Genomic DNA, 22,606 nt, shown 5'->3' with positions numbered 1-22,606 from the left:
CCTTTCCCGGGGCATGGGTTTGTGGGTCCTCCACACCAGTCATCATGGAACCAGGCTGAACCAGCCCATAAACCATTGACAGCAAAGGGGTGAGATAACAACAAACCTGACCATAACATTTTAAAACAAAATTTGGTATAGTAGCTTAATATCTGCTAGCTACAATGCTAATCTTTTCATTCACAGTGTGGTTTGATTTGCTTTCAGGGTTGCTTTTTTTAAGTTGAGACACATTGATTATCGCTCCTGAGAGTTAGCCTAGACTTTATGGTTTTATCAGTTTGCATTTGGCATATCTTCATATTACACTGATTTAGTGGAAATGTTAAGTCAAGTTTTAAACCAATGATTGAGCACCTGGTAGGAAGGCAGGGCAAACCCAGGGGAACTCAGGTTCAAGCAATGCACGAGTCACCCGAAGGGGTGGAGCCAGGATCCACCCCTTCTCAGACCTCATTTAAGGGTTGGTAATGGTTTGGTTTTTTTGGAGATATTTGCTTTTTTTGAGTGTTTTTTTTTTAGTTTTGCTGGTGTGCAGTTTTTCTTTTACTTTTGTATCTATTGTTTGTTATGTCTGAGGAGTTGGGTTTTTTTTTTTTGTGACTTGGGGCCGTGTTCTGTGTCTTGTGTTTTCTATTGTGTTGTAGTTGTGCTTTATTTGTTGAGTTTTTTTGGCTTTTTTTTTTTAATTTTGCCTTATGGTAGTAAAAGACTAATGACTTCAAAGGGGACAGTTATTTTTATTCTTCTTTTAGCCCTTAGTGTTTTTTTTTCTTTATGCTTTAAGTAATTTAGAGTCTTTTTATTTTTCTGGAGTACGTTGTAATTTAAGCAACAAGCATGTGGTTGTTTTCTTTTTTTTTTTCCAAGTAAAAAGAACAAAAATAATTAACGTGGGTTACTTTTTTTGTGTTTTGATGCACTTAGTGATGACTGGCAAGTATCTGAGTTAGGGACAATATCAGGACCTACTGATTCTGAGTCAGAGGAAGACAGAGAGAACAGCAGTTGTAAAGAGAGCGAATCTGATTATGAACCAAAAAACAAGGTCAAAAGCCAGAAACTTTCAAGGAGGTAAGTAGTCTTGTTTTTTAGGTATTTGAATTAGAAATAACATTAAAATCCTCTTTTGTACTACTACTATACAGACAAATGGTAGTATTAATACTTTTTATAGTAATTGAACTTTTTTTTTAAGGTATGTTAGGTGTTATTATACCAGTGCTTTGTGTTGACTGTCTATTGTTTCTGAAAGCAGTTTAACTAGGCAGCCACAAAATGTAAGTATTCAGAAACAGATACACAATCATAAGCCTTCTGTATGTTGAAATTTCTTTGTTGTGTTATATCTTTCTTTCTTAAAGAATTAAGCCCAAAAGTGGCAAGAAGGGTGCAGGACAGAAGAGGCGGCTTCTTGGTTTGTTGGATGGCGATGATGATTATGACAAGAGAGGATCTCGTCGACAGGCAACAGTCAATATTAGTTACAAAGAAGCTGAAGAAACAAAGACAGATTCTGATGAGTTGTTGGAAGTCTATGGAGAAGATGTCCCACAGCTTGAAGAAGATGAATTTGAAACGATTGAGAAGTTTATGGATAGTCGAGTTGGACGAAAAGGAGGTATTTTTTCTGAACTGTTATTGAGATGGTAGTGGTGCAGTTGTTCTCAGCTGTAGGTCCCCTGATGTTTGTAAACAGTAAGTTTAAAGTTATTAGGGAGTTGTTCTTCATACTTATAAGCAGATGTTTCATTTGTAAGCCTTATAAAGTAAAACACAGAACAACTTGGATAACTAATTACTGCTTAAAGGAAAAAAATGAAGTGGGAGTTAGTAGCTCTTTTCAGGAAAAAATGAGCCTGTTTAGAGCTGAAGCATACTAGCAGCTGCAGTACAGACTAAGTTTAATTAAAGATTACCCTGCATAATATTCCAAGAGCAGGGAGGGAGGGGAAGGTTGAGGGGGGGAACAGTGGAAAGAGGTTAGGAAGAAATAGCTCAAGATCAGTACATTCCAATGACTGAGAAGTTAGACAAAAATGCCAGGAGACCTGAGTGGATGAATAAAAAGCTTGTGATCAAACTCAGAAAGCATATAGAGGATAGTAACAAGAAGGGCTACCCTAAGAAGAGTACAGAGATGTCAGGTTATCTGGGAATGAAGTTAGGAAAACCGAAGTCTGCTGAGAATTCAATTTGCTGTGGATGTCAAGGGCAATGAGAAGGGTTTCTTGAAGTACATTTGATGATGGTAAGGAAGGCTTGGGAGAACATGGGCCCTTTGTTTAATGAGATGGGAAAGTTAGTTACGTTGGGGCAGCAGTTGTACCTTTATCAGATTTGGTAATCAGTGTTATTGCCCAAAGCATAGTAACTTCAGACAGGCCTTTTCCTGCATGAAGGTATTTCATTCCCTTCCTTTTTTCCAAGGCTATCTGGATTTTAGGTGTTTTTGATGGTATTTTCTCACAAGGTCTTGTTTTGCAGTTATTTACTTGTTCTTGGTGTTTCTCCTTGCTGAGTTTTCTTAGTCTGTATTTAGTGCTGTCTCCTGCAGTCCCTGTGATATTTATCTATGGTACTTTGCTATGCTTGGTAATGCCGTTGTTTTATAATGTTCTAAGATTACCCAGTGTTAAAGGTAAGGTAATAGTTGTGTATGAGAGTACTTCTATGTTAAAATGTTTTTTTTGTAGTTCATGGTGGATGTTGCTCTTAATTTCTGTTAAATAGTTTAAACAAGTTACATATTTATAAAAGAGTGTTAGACTGTTTTCTGCAGTATGTTGGGGATTTTCTTGTAAGTCTATTTATGGTAGTGCATGATTAATTGAGCCTTATGGCGTGGTTTCATTTTTCAGCCACTGGTGCTGCAACCACAATCTATGCAATTGAGGCAGATGGTGACCCAAATACTGGATTTGAAAAGTCAAAAGAGATGGGAGAAGTACAGTATCTTATTAAATGGAAGGGCTGGTCACACATTCATAATACTTGGGAAACTGAAGAAACTCTGAAGCAACAAAATGTTAAAGGAATGAAGAAACTGGACAACTATAAGAAAAAATGTCAGGAAACAAAACAATGGTATTTCTGTTAATTCTTCCATGTTACGTATATTTTTTAACAATATACATTTTGATTGTGGTTATGTTCTCTCATGCCTGTTTATGAAGGCATAGTTTAAAGTGCCTATACAGCAGAAAGACGAACTTTGTTATCTTAATGCTTGTGATCCTGTAAAATTCTGAGCATACTCAAATTTAGTTGAGCATGTGAATATGTTCATGCCATTCATTAAGTCAGGCCTTTTAAGAAAGTTTCTGCACCTGTTTTTTAATGTATCTGTTGTGAATGAAGGTTTAATGAGGTGATAAGTTTTCTGGTTTTAAGTTCTTACCTTTTACTAGTGTTCTGTCAGTGATTGGACCTACAGCATTTAAGGTTGTTTTTTTTTGTGTGGTTTAAACTTCTGTTTAAAGACTCAACCAAGAACAGAAGAAATACATGCATTTCAGTGCTATTTTGTGGTGTTCAGTTTTATTAGTATGTTTAGTATGATCTATGAATACTAGTAGGGTTTTTTTAATTCTCATAAGATGAGCAAACCAGCATGTTATTTCATGGAACAATGCTGAACTATGCTACTTACTGTTGAGAATAAATAATGTAAGTGATCTGTGTGACTAGTACAACCTGTAGCTGATAGAAATTTCTCTTAATTAGCTTACTCAAATACTTAGCCCAGATGCAACACTTTCATAGCAGGAATTTCAGAGTTGTAGTTTCTTCAAAAAAAGCTTTCTAAGCAGTGTTCCCTTTGCTTACATTCAGAGCTTTAGAATTCCCAGGTATTCTTGGTTTTAGAACTATACAATGTAATGAATGCTTTAAATAAATTCCCATTTCAGGCTGAAAAATGCTTCTCCAGAAGATGTGGAGTACTATAACTGCCAACGGGAATTTACAGATCATCTACATAAACAATATCAAGTAGTGGAAAGGATAATTGGTATGTGACAAACTCGTAAGGCAGAAAACATTCTTGAGACTATGGGTTTTCATTGCTTGTATGTTGCCTTTATAGTTAAGAAATTTAGGTTATGAAAATCTGTAAAAACTTGAGGGGAGGAAAAAGTAATCATAGTTTGACAGCAAAAGCCCTAGTTCATGTTTTCTTACATTTAAAATGAGTGCTTCCATAAAATGCCAAAGGAAAATGTTCATCTAGTATCTCTGATATATTTCTACAGCTCATTCAAATCATAAATCAGCAGCTGGTTATCCAGATTACTATTGCAAATGGCAGGGTCTGCCTTACTCCGAATGTAGCTGGGAAGATGGTGGTCTCATTGCCAAAAAATTTCAGGCATGTATTGATGAGTATTTTAGCAGAAATCAATCCAAGACCACTCCATTTAAGGACTGCAAGGTGAGTGTATAACTGCAATGGATTCATACAGTTGAGATAATTAAGAAAAAAAGGGGGGGGAAGTGTAAGTTCTGCATCCTGAGATTACGAACGATTTGTGGAAGATTGTTCAGAATAGTAACAATAGCTATATTTATAAGAATGATGGAACGATAGAACAGTTTGGGTTGGAAGGAACCCTTAAGACCCTCTAGTTCAACCCCCCTGCTATTGGCAGGGACACCTTCTAGATGAGGTTGGTTGAAACCCCATCCTGCCTGACCTTGAATGCCTTTGGGGGTGGGGGCATCCACAACTGTTAGAAATGCTCTAAGTCAAGAATTTTGGGTTAGGCAAAGATCTTAGTGATAGCAGCAATTATATTAATTATTGCAATAACGGGCACATACCCCCTACTGACAAGGGAGAAATTGTGCAACTCGTCAGTGAAATCCGTTCCGTTATATACCCTGGGTCCGATGCAGGTAAACCTGTCCTGGCACTCATTGGCTGAACATCTCAAGCTCACAATCTTCCAATGTGATTGCTACATTATATTTCCATACAATGTCTGTCACCAATTTCCCCCCCCCGGTATTCAGGTACATTCTGTACTTTTTACAATGGTAGGAGGACAATACCTTCCATAACTATTCACTAGTCCCATCCTGTACCAGGCTTTCCCCTACCCTATCTTAATTACCTTTCCCTAGTGCCCATGCCACTTTTACCTAGGTTGGAATGCCCCAGTCTCAACTTTACTCTGTTTGGCAACCTACCCATGCTACATACAGAAATACTGGGAATTTCCACTGCAAAAACACAATATAGTTCTCACAATTCCCCCTCTTTTTCTTTTTACCCTTTTATGTTTTCGTACCAGAATATGAAATGCTTCTAGTATAAGAAATCTTACTAACCTGACCTGAGGATTGATAGTATTAACTAATTATTTTGCTATTCTCCCTATTCTAATACATATATTGATTATGAAGAATAACAATTTTTTTCACCCTTGTATGATTCATCTCAGTATGAATATTTAGTAAAACTTAAATCAGAGCATAATCAGCACTACAGGTTCTAAATCTTGTAAGGGATGAGGGAAAGATGGGGAAGTTAGTGAGGGTAAAAAAAGTAATTGTAGCAAACAGTTTACAGAGCAGGGATAGTCACTACCAGGGAATTGGCTGATGTCTCATTGGACTGTGGTAAGGCAGCAAGTTGGTCAGTGATGTCTTGTTGACTTACACGGCTGCAGTTTGGCAGGTGGGGTACCCATTCTTCCTCAGAACTCTTCTGGCTTGACTACCTCAATTCAGGGGCTTCATGTCCTGTCCATCACAGTGATGGTAGCTGTTGGGGTACCCACGTCTTCGTTTAACAGGAGAAACAGCACATCTGTCCTCTTACCACTGTGCTCATGGTAGTCAACCATTAACTTCAAGAACTTGTTGGGCAGGTTGTTCCGTAGATGGCTGCCTTTGAACAGGCTTTGAACCAAGCATCATTCCTGCTTCTCACACCACCTGGCGGTGCAAAGCTTGCTCTCGCTGTCCCATGGTGGTTTTTGGAGGGGGGAGAAAAAAAGCATTGAAGGGAATGAGGGGAGAAGGGAAGGATGCATGTTAAAATCACATAAAAGCAAAGGAACAAAATGTGAGTGTTGCCAACGTGCATAGTGGAACTCACCTTACCCATGGATCACCAGGAGGCTCAAAATGTAATCTAATACCTAGGTCAATGTTCAGACTCCTTTGGTAATTTGAGCCAGACAAGTTGCCTCAGCATGCACCAGACTTTTACGTACAATATGATTACAAGTTATAAACACATCAGTGTTAGGATTAATAAGATCAAAACAGGGTGAAGCACAGAATTAGGAACTCTTGCTATTGGTGACCATCCAAGGAGCATTTCCCACCAGTGGTGTTCTCCATCCTTCTTCACCCTGGAATGGTCCTTCCCAAACAGGCCGAAGCTTTGACTCCTTCCAAGTACGTATTAGGATCTAGGCTCCATCCTGGAAGGAGTAGACTGGAAATTCCGGACGTGGGGTTTGAGCCAGCAGTCCACATTCCTTGAGGGATAATAGAGAAACAGACAACTCAAGTATATAGTTCTTAATAAACTTAGTTTCAAGAGTGGGCATCTCACCACTTCCTCCCAAATAGGATGATCTAAACAGCATTTTGTACGGTGACGCTCCTAAATCTTTTCTGGGAGCAGTTTATGTTCTGGGGAGGGCTAAAGGTAAGCATCTTGTCCATGGCAATTTGGTTTCTAGAATTAACTTCAATAAGTGATTCATTGGTTCTGCTTTCCCTGAAGAGAAGGGATGCCATGGAGTATGAAGTTCCCATTTTATTTCCAAGGCTTTTATTAGCTCTTGTAGGATTTGTGAAGTCATTTTCTTTATCTGATTTTTATATTCTGTACTATCCCATCCATACCTAGGGCCTATTTGTTCCAAAATTATCTTTGTCACCACACTAATATTTGCTGATACAGAGGGGGGAGCTTCTACCCAGCCCTACAAGTGATCTGTTAATACTAACATATACTTGCATCTTCCTACCTTAGGTAGTTCAGTAAAATCCACTTACATGCTTTGAAAAAGTCTAAGTCCTGGTTCCCGGCCCCCTAGAGTTTGTTTCCTCAGGTTTTTTTTATTTATTTGATGACTTGTTACACAGCTATGGCATATCAGCTTGGCTATTGTGTACAATCCCACACACGTTTTACTACAGCAATTTCTCCAGGCAGTAACAGGTTTTCTAAAACCTGTCTGATTAATTCTTCACGAGTCAATTCTTTTCCTTTACTATTTATTACTTACGCTCCTTTCTTCCTGAAGTTTTCCAAATGTATGTACCACCTGTCACGCTCCAATATAAAGGAGGGAGATGAGGTTCTTTATATGTATACCCAATGGCGAGATTAAGACACAACAGGTCAAATGTTAGCCCAACCAGTTTATTACAAATACTAGTTGCTTAGGGATATGGGGAAGGGAAGGTGGGTGATAGAAAAGAGATGAAAAGCAAGGAGACTTGGCAGAAAACGAGAGATATAATCACCACCGTGGATCCAGAGAGGTTCGTAGTAGGTCCGTTGATCTCAGGAACTTATCTGGCCACCGCGGGGGATGGGAGATGGCAGCAAGCAGGCCTCAGGGTCCGTCCTAAGTCTCTTCGGGAGTTCTCCTCAAAGAATTTTTTCTTTGGGAGTTCTTCTCCCAAATTCTTTTCTGAAAGTTCTTCTCCCCCAAAATCCTTAGTTCAGTGAAGGCCTTTTATCCCCCATTTCTCAGGAGTTTGTGTGACATGTCTGGCCCAACAGATAAGCCAGCAGCGGATGTCGCCTTCATTGCCATGCAGGAGCATTGTCTTTGTGGTGGTCAGCTTCTCCAAGCCGTACTCCCATGGAAAAGACTATTTGCACCTATTTCTGCTTATCTTTACAACCATAAGCAGAGACAATGAGGCACCATAACACCCATTCAGATAACCAGCAGTTATCGGTCAGAGTCTTGTCACCAGAAAAGGCCTTACGAAGCAAACTTTGAGACAAAGGAAACAGTTACTGTCTTCTACACCACCCCATATGCAATATCTTGAATCTGTGTATATGGTTCCTTATTTTCCCTGTAACCGTCTCAGTGCTTGATTCAGAGCAAATCACAGGTTTGAGCTGACCAATTGCTTGGCAAGTTTCCCATTTCTGCTACTTTCCCTTCAGTTCCCTTAATATAACCATTGCACTTCAGTTCCCTTAGTATAACCATTGCACCACTTTTTGTTTATTACTCTGGATGATTTGTCTATGAACAGAATCTTTCCTTCATCTAAAGGTTATGTCTTGTAAATCTAGCCTTATCTCTGTTTGAAAATTTATTAAATCCAGGCAGCTATGCTCCACATCCATGGTGTTCTCACTCTTCTTAGTTAAGAAGGAAGCGGGATTTGTGATAGAGCTGGTAATTATGGTTAAATAATCTTTTTCAATCAATATTATATCATATTTGAGTATTCTAGAATCCATCATCCATTTCTCAGCTTTCTGAGTGACAATTGTTTTTACTTGATGAGGGGTGACAACAATCAGTTGCTCCCCAAAGGTCAATTTCCTGTTTTCTTCTACCAGTAAGGCAGTTGCCTGGATGCATTTATGCCAACCTCTAGAGACAGGGTCTAATAGCTTAGATAAATAAGTAATAGGTTTTATTTTGTCTCCCCATTTTTGTGTTAAAATTCCTAAAGCAGCTTCTTCACTGATGGCTACGAAAAGGTGACATGGTTTCTTTAAGGCAGGCAGCTCTAGTACTGATGCTGTGATTAAATCCCATTTCAATACTTCTTCTAATTCTTTTTTCCTTTTCTGTCTGTATTAATATGTTGGGTTCTCCTTCTGATAGTTTAAGATTTTTTTCTGTACATATGCTTCTATCCATATTCTGTGATATCCAATTAGACCTAGAAATTTTCTCAACTCCCTCTGTCTCAGGAAGAGGAAGCTGCACAATGCTGTGAATCCATTCAGGATTTATTCTGTCTTCCCTCAGAAATATCATGTCCAAGGTATCTGACTCTTTTTCCATGTACTGAATGGATGCCCCCACTTTTCTCTGTCACCCACCAAGTGGACCCAGGTCCCTGGCAAAAACAGTTCCACAGAGAGGTTTGCCCTTTCCAGAAGCTAGAAAGACCCTTGGAGACCCCATTCTTGGAGAATGGGGGATGTACCTGATGACTGGAGGATGGCCAGTGTTACTCTGGTCTTCAAAAAGGGGCAGGAAGGAGGATCCTGGTAATTATAGACCAGTCAGCCTCACCTCTGTCCTTGGAAAGGTGATGGAACAGCTTGTTCTGGATGCCATCTCCAGACAAGTGGAAGATAACCTCCTCCTTTTCAGGAGTAGCCAGCATGGGTTCACCAAGGGGAGGTCATGCTTGACCAACCTGGTGGCCTTCTATGATGTTGTCAATGGCTGGGTGAATGGGGGGAGGGTGGTGGATGTAATCTACCTTGATTTCAGCAAGGCATTTGATACTGTCCCCCATGACATCCTTATAACAAAGCTAAGGAAGCGTGGGATAGATGAGTGGACAGTGAAGTGGGTTGAGAACTGGCTGACAGGCAGAGCTCAGAGGGTTTTTGTTGGTGGTGCAGTCTGGTTGGAGGCCTGTAACCAGCGGTGTCCCCCAGGGGTTGGTGTTGGGTCCAGTCTTGTTCAACATCTTCATCGATGACCTTGATGAGGGGATGATGTCTTGCTGCCACCCTCAGCAAGCTTGCTGATGATATAAAGTTGGGAGGATTGGCTGACACACCTGAAGGCTGTGCTGCCATTCAGCAAAACCTGGACAGGCTGGAGAGCTGGGCAGTCAGAAACCGGATGAGGTTTAACAAAATCAAGTGTAGAGTCTTGCACCTAGGGAGGAATAGCTGCATGCACCAGTACAGGCTGGGGGATGAGCTGCTGGAGAGGAGCTCTGTAGAGAGGGACCTGAGTGTCCTGGTGGATGACAGGCTGACCATGAGCCAGCAGTGTGCTCTCATGGCCAAGAGGGCCAATGGCATTCTGGGATGCATTAAAAAGAGCATGGCCAGCAGGTCAAGGGAGATGATCCTCCCCCTCTACTTTGCCCTGGTGAGGCCTCACCTGGAATACTGTGTCCAGTTCTGGGCTCTCCAGTACAAAAAAGACAGGGATCTCTTGGAAAGAGTCCAGTGCAGGGCCACAAAGATGGTGAAGGTCCTGGAGGATCTCCCCTATGAAGAAAGGCTAAGTGAACTGGATCTCTTTAGCCTTGAGAAAAGAAGACTGAGAGGGGACCTGATCCAGGTTTATAAATATCTGAGGTGTGGGAAACACAGCAGTGAGGCCAGGCTCTTTTCAGCAGTGTGTGAAGACAGGACAAGGGGGAACAGACAGAAACTGCAGCACAGGAGGTTCTACACAAATATGCGCAAGAACTTCTTTACAGTGAGGGTGACAGAGCACTGGAACAGGCTGCCCAGGGGGGGTTGTGGAATCTTCTTTGGAGATATTCAAGACCCACCTGGATGCTTACCTGTGCAACCTGGTTTAGGGAACCTGCTTTGGCAGGGGGGTTGGACTTTATCTCTTGAGGTCCCTTCCAACCCCTATGATTCTATGACCCAAACTGCGTAACCCAACTTTCTCTTCACATGTACCACAAGGACCTTATCTCCCTCTACAGTAGGTAGAGAGCTGGATTGCGTAGGACCATCTTAATTGACCCATCCTCTAGTGTTGACCAACCAGGTGGCTTCTGCCAAATGCTTTTCCCAATGCTTAAATGTTCTGCCACCCATTGCTTTCAACATGGTTTTTAACAACCTGTTGTAGCATACGATCTTATCAGAAAATGGTGCGTGGCAGGGGATATGATAAATCCACTTAATGCCATGATCTTTAGCCCAAGTATTTACAAGATAATTTTTGAAATGAATTCCATTACTTGACTCAATTCTTTCTGGAGTGCCATGTCAACATAGGACTTGTTTTTCCAGACCTAAGAGGGTGTTTCGGGTAGTAGCATGGGGTACTGCATATATTTCAAGGCACGCAGTGATCGCCTCCACCATGGTAAGCACATAACACTCACCATCACAAGTTTGTGGTAAGGTGATATAATCAACCTGCCACACCTCCCAGTATTTATACTTTTGCCATCACCCCTCCCACAGAGAGGTTTCATCCTCTTGGCTTGTTTAATTGTGGTGCATGTATCACAGTCATGGATAACCCGTGCAATAGCACCCACAGTTAAGTCTATTTCTTGGTCTCTAGCCTACTTATATGTTGCATCTCTTCCTTGATGGCCTGAAGTCTCATGAGCCCACCAAGCTAAAAATAATTCCCTTCTAATGCCGGTCCAAGTCTATTTGAGCCACCTCTATATACCTGATAGTTATTTTTCTGTTCTTAAGTAGCCCAATTGTTGGGCACATGAGCATTTATGTGACGTACCATCACAACCATATTCTTTGTTCGGGTAGCAATGTTTTTCCACAATTCAGCAGCCCAAATATTTTTACCCCTTCATTGCCAGCCATTTTGTTCCCACTGCTGTAACCATCCCCATAAAGCATTTGCCACCATCCATGTGTCAGTGTAAAGATAGAGCATTGGTCACCTCTCCTGTTCAGTCACATCTAAGGTAGGTTGGACAGCCTTTACCTCTGCAAATTGGCTTGATTCTCCTTTTCCTTCAGTGGCCTCTGCAACTCATTGTGTAGGGCTCCACACAACATCTTTCCATCTACAATACTTCCCCACAATACAGCATAATCCATCTGTGAACATGGCAAATTTATTTTCCTTTTCTGTTACTTCATTGTATGGTGGGGCCTCTTTAGCACGTGATACCTCCTCTGCAGGTGATGTTCCAAACTTTTTACCTTCAGGCCAGTCCAAGATCACTTCTAGGATTCCTAAATGGCTGAGATTCCCCATCTGAGCTCGCTGTGTAATCAGCACAGTTCACTTACTCCAAGTGGCATCAGTAGCATGATGGGCGGAGGGAACCTTTCCCTTAAACATTCAGTTCAGCTCTGGCAATTGAGGTGCCAGAAGGAGCTGTGTTTCAGTGCCAATTACTTCACTAGCAACCCAAATGCCCTTGTATGCAGTTAAGATCTCCTTTTCATTTGGAGTATAGCACTCTTCAGACCCCCCTGTGTAGACTCCAAGTGGGACCTTCCTTTCCAGCAGCATTGTAGAAGGTGTTCTTTACATCCTGCCCCAGGGCCACAGCATAGGGTATCTCCTGCTTTGTTTGCTCAAAAGCCTGCTGCTGCTCAGGACCCCACACAAAATTATTATTCTTCCACATCACCTGATATAGCGGGCTTACTATGAGACTACAGTTTGGGATGTGTGTTGTGGGTTTTTGGAGAATGCACAGCACGTGGAAGAATTTGGATTATTTGCTCTCCTTTCTTTAAAAGGACTTCAGATGTATCACCCCATACAACGTCATCAATGTACTGCAGGTGCTCAGGAGACCTGCCCTGTTCCAATGATCAACCCATGGCAAATGGGTTTCCAGGTGTACTGAATACTCTTCCAGGTAAAAGCAAACTGTAGCCTGCGTTCTGTGGCCAAAGGAATGGAAAAGAATGCATTGGCATAGTCAATGGTGGCATACCACTTAGCTGATTTTGACTCCAGTTTTTACTGGAGTTCTAACTTATCAGGTACAGCAACGCTCAGTGGGGGTGTGACTTCCATTCAGGTCATGGTAGCCTACTGTCAGCCTCCATTCTCCAGTGGTTTTATGCACCGGCCATATGGGGCTGTTAAAAGGTGAGTGGGTTTGGCTGATCATTCCCTGACTCTCTAGCTGATGAATCAGCTTATGAATGGGGAGCAAGGAATCCCTGTTGGTGTGGTTCTGCCAGCTGTGCACCATTTTTGTAGCAGTTGGTACCTGCTGCTCTTTTACCTGTAGTAACCCCACAACAGATTGATCTACTGCCAGGCTAGGTAAAACAGACAGCTGCTTAATGTAGTCTACCTACAGCAGGTATTCCAAAAGCCCTTTGGTATCCTTGAAATGCCCCGTTCTGAGGTAATCTATACCAAGTATTCATGGAGCCCCTGGTCCAGTCACTATAGGATGCTTCTGCCAGTCTTTACCAGCAAGGCTTATTTCTGCCTCCAACACAGACAATTCCTCAGAGCCCCCAGTCACTCTAGAAATATAAATCAATTCTGTCCCTTTATAACTCAACAGCATAAGAGTGTACTGGGCACCTGTGGCTACAAATGTCTTATATGTTTTTGGTTCTGATGTGCCAGGCCATCGAATCCATACAGTCCAGTACACTCTCTTATCCCTTTCCCCCTGACTGAGGTCAGGGCTCCTCTATTGGTTACCTGCAGTAACTGGAGGAATTTCATTGTTGGTCAATCTGTGTTTTAATTCTCTCACTCATACTCATAGTGCACAAATGGATTTATGACATTTCTTCATGTTTTTTCCATTCTCACATAATTGACTCCACAAGGAAGCATGTGACAGATAAACTTTCTAACAAAGCTCTCTGAGCATAGAGAGATTCATTCTAAAATTATGTTGTTTTTTCCATTCAATCACTGAGCCTGATTTACCAAGTGATCCCTTATCCTGCACCTTAAGTGTGATCCTATTTCAGGCCTCTAGGGCATCTATTACCATCATCAGCCTCAAAGTGAGATGGGTTGTAGATCCCTTCCCCCAGCAACTCTAGTTTAAAGGCCTCCTAACTAAATTGAAAAACTTGTTGCCAAGGATGGTCTCTCTTCTGAGAGTTGAGTCTTACCCTCACCCAGAAGAGGTGATTTTTCAAAGCTAGTTCCATGGCATAAGTACTCAAAGCCCTGTTCCTGACACCACTCCCTTAAACATCCATTGATTTTCTTATTTCTATCATCCCAGGAGAATTTATGAAAAAAATTACCTGTGCTCTTGAGTCCCTTCACTGCTCCTCCCAGCTCTTTGTAGACCCTCTTGATAGTCTTCAGGTTGCACACAGCTGCATCACTAGTGCCTATCTGAAACAACAGCAGGTAGTAGTCAGTGGAATGTTCAAGGTTTGGCAACCTCTCTGTCACACCCTTGATGCAGGGCCCTGCTAAGCAGCAGACTTCTCTAGATAGCAGGTCAGGATGGCAAATAGGTACCTCTGTACTCCTCAGAAGAGAATCACCCACCACTATCACCTGTTGCTTTTTCTTAGTTGTGGTAGTTGTTATGCAATGGGGAGCAGGTCTGGCTGCCTTACTTAGGTCAGATGACTTACCTGTTACTGTTTTATTTTTCTCATCAGTCTGCAGGACTGTGAAGTGATTCTGCAGAGGCACAGCAGGCTTTTTCCTCCTGTTAGTCTTAGTTGTGGTAATTTGTCATTTCTCATCACTCTTGGCTTCTCTTCCAACTGGATGCCCCAGTGAGGGGATTTGAGGCTGTTCGGCCCCAGACTGTGGATTCAACACAGGTTACACGTGAATCTAGCTGGTTATCTCCACTTCTGTCTCCCTGATAATACACAGACTTTTGACTGTTTCCTGCAGCTCAATCACCTGTCACAGGAGGTCCTCCATCTGGGCACATCTTAGGCAGGCAAGTTTGCCACTCATCTCTGCTCCAGGAGCAAGGTCCAGGCACTTTCCACAAACCAGGGTCTGTCTGCACAGCTGCTTCCTCCTTCAGCATTTCTGTCTGCATAGAGGTATTGGTCATGTCTGGGGTAGGTGGTGTGCAGCCCCCTGCCTGAGCTCAGTTTGTGGGTAAGTTAAAGTGCCTGTGCTGTGTCAGCTTTTCTCACAAGAGCTGCCTATTACTATAGGGTTGCTCTCCTTCCTCAGTGTTTCCCTGGCAAGGGTACCCCTGAAACCCTCTTGTACCTCAAGATTAATTGCTCAAGTTCTGGCCAGGCTAGCTCCACTCCAGCTGCTCTCAACAACTGAGAAATATGGAGGCTTCTGCAGGCTTTTGTTCCCATGTTGCCATTCAGAGAGAGAATTTGTTGCTCTAATTTGTTTTAAAAGTAGACTCTGTGAACAAGTTAATTTAATTCCTGTTTTGGAATTTAGTTCAGCTATTAACCTAGTTTGAAGTTGCAAATTAGTTGACAGTGTTATATGGCCTAGTTTTCTGTGACAAATAAAGACTAAACTTGATCACCCTACAGATTACTTTTGGTACTTTGTTTCTATAGGAAGATATTTTTATAACTTAATTACTGACACTTTTATTCACTTTAAACAGATTTTAAAACAGAGACCAAGGTTTGTTGCATTAAAGAAACAACCATCTTACATTGGAGGACGTGATTGTTTAGAATTAAGAGATTATCAGTTAAATGGGCTTAACTGGCTTGCTCACTCATGGTGCAAGTAAGTATAGTCTTTAATTAGTCTTACTATTTATAAGTAGTAGGCATTCATAACAACTGTTTTTTTTTTTTTTAGAGGAAATAGTTGTATTCTTGCAGATGAAATGGGTCTGGGTAAAACAATACAAACAATTTCTTTTCTGAACTACCTGTTCCATGAACATGAACTGTATGGGCCTTTCTTGCTGGTTGTGCCACTTTCTACCTTGACATCTTGGCAAAGAGAGATTCAAACTTGGGCTCCTCAGATGAATGCTGTGGTTTACTTAGGAGATATAACTAGTAGAAATATGGTGAGTAATTCTTTGCATCATCAAAAAAAGCTAAGCAGTAATAAACAAGGTTCATTTCATATTCCTGTCTTATATGAGTCTCCAATACTTTGGTTAATACTAAGCAAATACATACTTGAAACATTGTGTTTAAAATACAAATTAAAGCTTAAGTTTGATCTTATATATGTGAAAGATTTCTTAAAGGTTTAATAATAAGAAAGATTTAAAATGTAACCTTGCGTTTGTAAATGTATTTTCTTTTGTCATGCAGTTATTTGGGTACATAAAAGTAAATATTTAAGTTTACAAGCCCATGATAATTTCTGAATTCCTTTTCTGAAAGGAGGAATGTAAATAACTGACTGTTAGATTAAAAATAAAAACTTAAAAGTAGAAATTCTTTGCTATATCTTTAAAAGTTTAAAATGAAAAAATTGAACTGGAATATTGTATTTCAGTTCCTTGATTCAAGTTACTCTATGTCTCTTAATATTTACATTGCTTGAAGCATTTGAAGTCATCTTGGCCAATAAGACCATTTCACCACTAGCTTACCTTTTTCCTGATTTTTTTAATAGATAAGAACTCATGAATGGATGCATCCACAGACCAAGCGATTAAAGTTTAATATACTTCTAACAACTTATGAAATCTTGCTGAAGGATAAGGTAATCATGCTTATTTCTTCAGGGAGAAGCAAGTGAAACATTTGTCAAATGTTTTTGAGTTGCACATACTTGGGTTCTTCATTTGGGCTTCACATTACTGTAGTAATTTCTTTGCTTCTTAAAATTATCTACTTCCCTGTAGACTATCACCCAGGAAACAGTAAACCAACCCTGTAACATGAGTAATCTCAAAGATGATACTCACAAATAGTATAGATTATGGTATACTCAAATAGGTCTATATATAGATGGCACACAAAAAATACAAAAAGGAAGATGACTCACCTTAAAGATGAAAGGCTCATGGTAGATTCCACATAAGAGAAATCCCTAAGAAGAGATCCTTCCCTGGTGGTGGTCAGCCCTTAAATGGGGTTTGGGAGAGGTGGAGCCAGGCTCCACCCCTTCCAATCACATAGGTATATCACCTCCACCTGTAGCCCCATGGCTAACTTGGTGCTCACCTCAGGTGACCAATCAGTGGTTCAGGCTGTGATTTGGTAGTTCCTATACAAACCCATAGTCCCAAACATCTCTGATTTACAGCTCTGAAACCCTGTGTTTTTCTTTGTATTTCTGTACGTTGTAGTATGTGTGTTGCTATTTCCATGATAATGGCCTATAGTTATTGTTAATTATAACAGCATACGAAAGTTTTTATAGAAAGCCGATGAATAGAACTTCTTTACTTCATTTGTTTGTATATACTGGAAAGAAGAGCATTTTTTAAATTATTATTTACTTGAAAATGTATTGATCAATTTCTTAGCCTTTTGCTTTCCTTTTAAACTTGGAATATTTTTATAGCCTTTAGTTGATTCCAGCAAACATAAATAACCCATAGGTGTCAATATGGTATTAAAATAAAAAAGATGGGATTTATAGCCTCATATAAAAATTCAGAAATTGTATGAAATATTAACTTATTTAATGTCTTCCCTTCCCTTTAAGTCATTCCTTGGTGGTCTGAATTGGGTGTTTATAGGGATTGATGAAGCTCATCGTTTAAAAAATGATGATTCCCTTCTGTACAAGACTTTAATAGACTTCAAGTCTAATCATCGTCTTCTTATTACTGGAACCCCTCTGCAGAACTCCCTCAAAGAGCTTTGGTCTTTGCTGCACTTCATTATGCCAGAAAAGTAAGGAAGAGTTTTACGTGATTCCTCTTACTTATTTATCAACTTTATTGTGGTGGAATATTGTAATGAATAGAGAATCAATATAGAGAGAATTGCATTGTGAAATAGTTTAAATATTTTATATAAAATAGATGTACATACTTTTTCATGCTATTCTTGATAGATTGTTCTGGAAGCAGTTGCTGCTTTTTCTGTTTTTAGTAGTCTACAAAAAAAAAGATGAATTGATGAATGGGTCAAGTTCCTGAGAAGATGCGTCTTAATTCATGTGGTCTTCCTTTTAAATTTACTCTAGGCAAATAGAATGGGGTTGAGAATGTCTTTTTCTATGTGAGTACCATTAATGAAAACAAGTTTGTACCATGATGCCTAATATGCAGTAGTTCAATTAGATAGCCAATTTGCTTTTATGATTTGCATACAAAAGATTTATTGTATTGATACTATTCTGTACTGACTTATGTTTCTATCTGGCATAAACTAGAGTACATGTTCCTTTCAGATATCTTGTAAATAAAAAGCACTGTAGCTCCAATTGGTTTTGGAGCTGTGCATTTCATTGACTTCTTCAGAACCTCATAGTCCATTTTCTTAGTCTGATAGCACATATAAGAGGATAATCAAATGTTGGCTAGTCCATATAAGCTGCAAAAAGTATGTAGACTGTTCTCTTGCACTTCCTCCAACCATGCAACTACTTTTTTCATGCTGCTCTCAAGAAATATAATAATGAGGTTTCTGTAACCTTCTACCTGCATTTCCATTCAGAAAAGTAAAATGTAGGGGTTTTCACTGGAGAAATTAAAATTCAACAGCTTATTTTTAACTTACATTTTGCAAAAGTGTTTGGAAATTTCCATTCTACTATTTGCAGACAAAACTTTTGGAATTTCTTGGGATGTAAAAAATTAAGAAACTTATTAAATGAAACAGAGAGTGGGGAAGAAGTCCATATCTGTTTGTATGCATATGGTGTGTTTATGGGTTTGGTGTGTTTTGTTTCCTCTTGGCTGTTGCTTCTTCAGGTTGTTCATATGATGTCACTATTTTACCTTTATTCTTTCTTATGTTGAAGGTTTTCTTCCTGGGAAGATTTTGAAGAGGAGCATGGGAAAGGGAGAGAGTTTGGTTATGCAAGTCTTCACAAAGAACTTGAACCATTTCTACTCAGAAGAGTTAAAAAAGATGTAGAAAAGTCTTTACCTGCTAAGGTTGAGCAAATTTTAAGGATGGAAATGAGTGCACTGCAGAAGCAATATTACAAGTAAGAAATGACACTTAAAATTCAGCTATTTGAATTGGATGTCTATATGAAAAGTGCTGAAGTGGTAATAGTTCTCATAATGCAATTTGAACTGATAGTTTGAGAGCTTATCATTAGTGGAAACATGACAAATGTTAGGAATTACTTTCACTGCACGTTCTATATCATAGGTGGATTTTAACCAGGAATTATAAAGCCCTGAGCAAAGGTTCTAAAGGCAGTACCTCAGGATTTTTGAACATCGTGATGGAACTGAAGAAGTGTTGTAACCATTGTTACCTCATTAAACCACCAGATGATAATGAATTCTATAATAAACAGGAGGCCTTACAGGTAATGCCACTTTGTTTTTTAATTTCTTCTTATAAAGTTGTGGTTTACGTCATGCAGTAACTTTAGTGTTCTGACAATTTACTAGTTCTTATTAAAGTATATTAATAGGATATTTCATTTTAATAAACAATTTCTCTATTAAATGTACATCCTCAGTTTTACAGGTAAGTGAATTGATTTTTAATTCTTAACTAGAACTGAATAATAGATCAATACTAAATAAGATATATATGACTTGAAATATGATCAAAATAAAGCAGTTAAATAAATGGTAAACAGTATAAATGAAAATGCATGTGACTGGCAGTGGTAAACCAACAGTCCATGTTATAGCAGAAAGTGATCTGCAGAATCTTTAAGCTTTTTTTTGTAATCAAACACTGTTCTCTGCATGCCCTCAAACAACCAAAATGAAATAAAATAAAAGTAATAAACATTTTTGTGATTGTTTTGTGGATCTGTTTTTTTCCTTCAATTTTTTTTGTGTGTGGTGTCATGGTTCTATAATTTTTGTTATATTATTGATTTTTTTTTTTCAGGGGGGAGGGGATTCTTAATTTTTAAGGGTTAAATAATCTTTGTACTTGTATTGGGTTTATGTGGCAAAGTTTTGGTAGCAGCAGGGGGGCTGCAGGTGTGGCCTCTGAGAAGAGACCAGATCTCCACCAAGTCAGATAAGAGCCAGTTTGAGCTGACTCCAGAAAGGACTCACCACTGGCCAAAGCTGAGCCAGTGAGCAATGTTAGTTCTGCCTCTGTGATAGTATATTTAAGAAAGGATAAAAAATGCTGCACAGCAACTGAGAGAGAGGTGTGAGAAACAACCCTGCAGACACCAAGGTCAGTGAAGAAGATGGGGGAGGAGGTGCTCCAGGCAGAGATTCATCTACGGCCTGTGGAGAAGACCATGGTGAAATAAGTTGTTCCTCTGCAGCCCGTGGAAGACCACGTTGGAGCAGATCTCCACATTGCACTCCATGGAGGACCCCATGCCACTTCAGATGGATATACCCTAAAGGAAGCTGCAGCCCATGGGGGACCTATGCTGGAGCAGTGTGCTCCTAAAGGACTGTATCCCATGGAGAAACTCCATGATGGAGCAGTTCTTGAAGAACAGCAGCCTGCATCAGAGCAGTTCATGAAGGAGGACTGTATCCCATAGGATGATCCCCATGCTGGAGAAGGGAAAGAATGTGAGGAAGAAGTAGCAGCAGAGATGCGTTATGGACTGACTATAATCCTATTCCCCACCCCCTGCACCCCTCAGAGGGAAAGAGGTAGAAAAGGGTGGAATGTTGGGGAAGTTTGCTTTTAGTTTTCACTATTACATTATTATGAATTGGCTTGTTAGAAATTAATTTATTGCTAAGTCTCTTTTGATCATGATGGTAAATGAGTGATTTTCCTGTCTATCTCAACCCATGAGTTTTGCTTGTTTATTTGTTTTTGTTTTTTCTTTGTATTTTTTCCTCTTCTTCCTGCCAAGAAAGAAGGGGGAGTGAGAGAGAAGCTTGGTGGGTACTTGGTGGCAATTTATATCAACATAAATGCTTCTAAACATTAGTTTTTTCTGTAAGCTTTTTAAGTTCATAATTTGAAGACTTTTTCCCAAAACTAATAGATTGTTCAGTGACAGCTTGTGATTTCAAGCTGGTTTATATCATGAAGTGTTTTTCAAGCTAAAGAATATTCTCATTTACAACTTGTCATGTTCTAACTACCTAAATTATAAATAAATTGTTCAGAACTGTTCAGCCACTATTTGTAGTAACTGCATACTTTTAACAATAATTTCCTTGACTCATCTGAATAAGCTTTGTTAGCTCTTATTATGAATTATGCATCCTTCTCATTTCTGGCAAAAGGAATAAAAGCAACTAACTCCAATTTTTTTTTTATTCTGCATAATTCTATCCTGAACCTTTTCACCTAAATATGCCTACTGTTTCCAACAACAAGTTCCACATACACCTGAATTTCTATTCTAGTTGTTCCCACTGGAGCTGAGAAGGCATAATGCTGTAAATTATCTAAACCCTGCTGAACTCTAAAAACAATATTGCTCTCACTTTTATCTTGCCTGAGAAACTTGACAGATTTTTCATTATTGAAAAATACTTAGAGGATTAAGTAGCAGTGCTTATTCCTGTTCAAAAGATGGAAAGTAAGGAGTAAGCAGTACAAAGGTAGTCAGGTAGTCTTTTGTTTTTTATTGTTAATTTTGTAGGAAAAAACTTGAATCTATATTCTAACTGCTCTAATATTTTGATTAAATGTTAAGATGCTGTTTTATTAGCTAGAGTAATGCATTTCCTTTAAAAACATCCCAATTAGTATTTCTGTTGCTTGCAGTTACAGTGCTGTTTTTTTTAATAAGTTTTTACAAAATCAGACTGACTAAATCATTACTTAAGCTTTCATGTTCAGTTAATGCTGCATACTAGTAAATATATATAGTGGTGTAGTATGGTCATCCAAATGTGTTATTTGGATCTAGAAGATGTATGCGTGCATATTTTAAAATACATTTTTAAACGAATGTCAGCATTTCTGTCATTCTTCCTATGCCAGTAAACAAGAAAGCAGATACTAAATGAATGTCTGACCAACTGCAGTGTATGTTAGTGTTGAGGTGAACTTATTTTGCAATACACAATTTCTTATCTTTGTAGCATTTAATACGTAGCAGTGGGAAACTAATCCTCCTTGACAAGCTACTGATTCGTCTACGAGAACGTGGCAACAGAGTACTGATTTTCTCTCAGATGGTGAGGATGTTAGACATCCTAGCAGAATACTTGAAGTATCGTCAGTTTCCTTTTCAGGTAAGAATTTTGATGGTAGTAGCCAAGAAGCCTTGATCTTGGCCACTTTATCTTAAGTAAAAGTGTCCTTTCTGTGGGAAGACTTATACATATAAGTTTAATTTTATGTATAGAAAAAGACTGGCAATTACTATGGTGTGAAGTATTGCGTAAATCTCCTCCTCCTTGCCCTCAATTGTTTTGGCAATTGAGTATCCAGGTTGCTCTGATTAGAATATAGTATGAGAGTTCCTTTTTAACTGTAATATTTGATCTCTTTAGAGACTTGATGGATCAATAAAAGGAGAATTGAGGAAACAAGCACTGGATCATTTTAATGCAGAAGGATCAGAGGTATGGCATTAGTGGGTGGTAGTTTTTTAATCTATATGGCTTCTTTTTTTTTTTTCCTGAGAAATGTCATAAATAGTACAGAAAAATTTGAAGACAGAAAAATTAAGGGATGTATAATGTTGAAATTTTATTTCCTATGCTATAAGGTTTACAACTCTTATTTTTTTCTGAGAAGAGATTATATAGGAAACAATTTATGAATATTATGTTTAACTATTATTTCATAGTTATAGTGTCATGGTTTTATGGTTTTTTGTTATTGGTATTCCACATCATAACATCATGTAGTGCATTGGGAGTTAAAGAGTTAATGCTCCAGCTCCATGGATCATCGATAGTTCCAGGTATATCTGTCTCAGAAGGGAAAAAGAACTACGTGCCCCAGAGGACTTTGTGTTGTTTTGCATTTTTTCTGTTTACCACTCAGAAGGAAAGATAAATATTG

The 22,606-nt window shown here is 39.3% G+C and overlaps 1 protein-coding gene across 1 annotated transcript in view; it reads left to right on the top strand.

Moving 5' to 3' along the window:
- Window positions 1-402: 402 nt before the first annotated feature.
- Window positions 403-22,606, top strand: part of CHD1 (chromodomain helicase DNA binding protein 1) — a 128,288-nt gene continuing 106,084 nt past the window's right edge. Inside the window, exons 1-14 of the mRNA XM_065745234.1 lie at window positions 403-467; window positions 928-1,074; window positions 1,365-1,621; window positions 2,862-3,087; window positions 3,912-4,012; window positions 4,254-4,432; window positions 15,196-15,323; window positions 15,399-15,615; window positions 16,176-16,265; window positions 17,217-17,407; window positions 18,483-18,671; window positions 18,842-19,004; window positions 21,676-21,828; window positions 22,090-22,161. Of these exons, the coding sequence (XP_065601306.1) occupies window positions 403-467; window positions 928-1,074; window positions 1,365-1,621; window positions 2,862-3,087; window positions 3,912-4,012; window positions 4,254-4,432; window positions 15,196-15,323; window positions 15,399-15,615; window positions 16,176-16,265; window positions 17,217-17,407; window positions 18,483-18,671; window positions 18,842-19,004; window positions 21,676-21,828; window positions 22,090-22,161 (2,178 nt within the window). The remainder of the gene's footprint in view (window positions 468-927; window positions 1,075-1,364; window positions 1,622-2,861; window positions 3,088-3,911; window positions 4,013-4,253; window positions 4,433-15,195; window positions 15,324-15,398; window positions 15,616-16,175; window positions 16,266-17,216; window positions 17,408-18,482; window positions 18,672-18,841; window positions 19,005-21,675; window positions 21,829-22,089; window positions 22,162-22,606) is intronic.

Source organism: Cyrtonyx montezumae, unplaced genomic scaffold (assembly GCF_038088225.1).
Source record: "Cyrtonyx montezumae isolate F1298 unplaced genomic scaffold, pur_monq_1.0 scaffold_34, whole genome shotgun sequence".
NCBI classification, from domain to species: domain Eukaryota; kingdom Metazoa; phylum Chordata; class Aves; order Galliformes; family Odontophoridae; genus Cyrtonyx; species Cyrtonyx montezumae.
The sequence above is the reverse complement of the archived record's forward strand: the minus strand, read 5'-3'. Positions and strand labels throughout refer to the sequence as shown.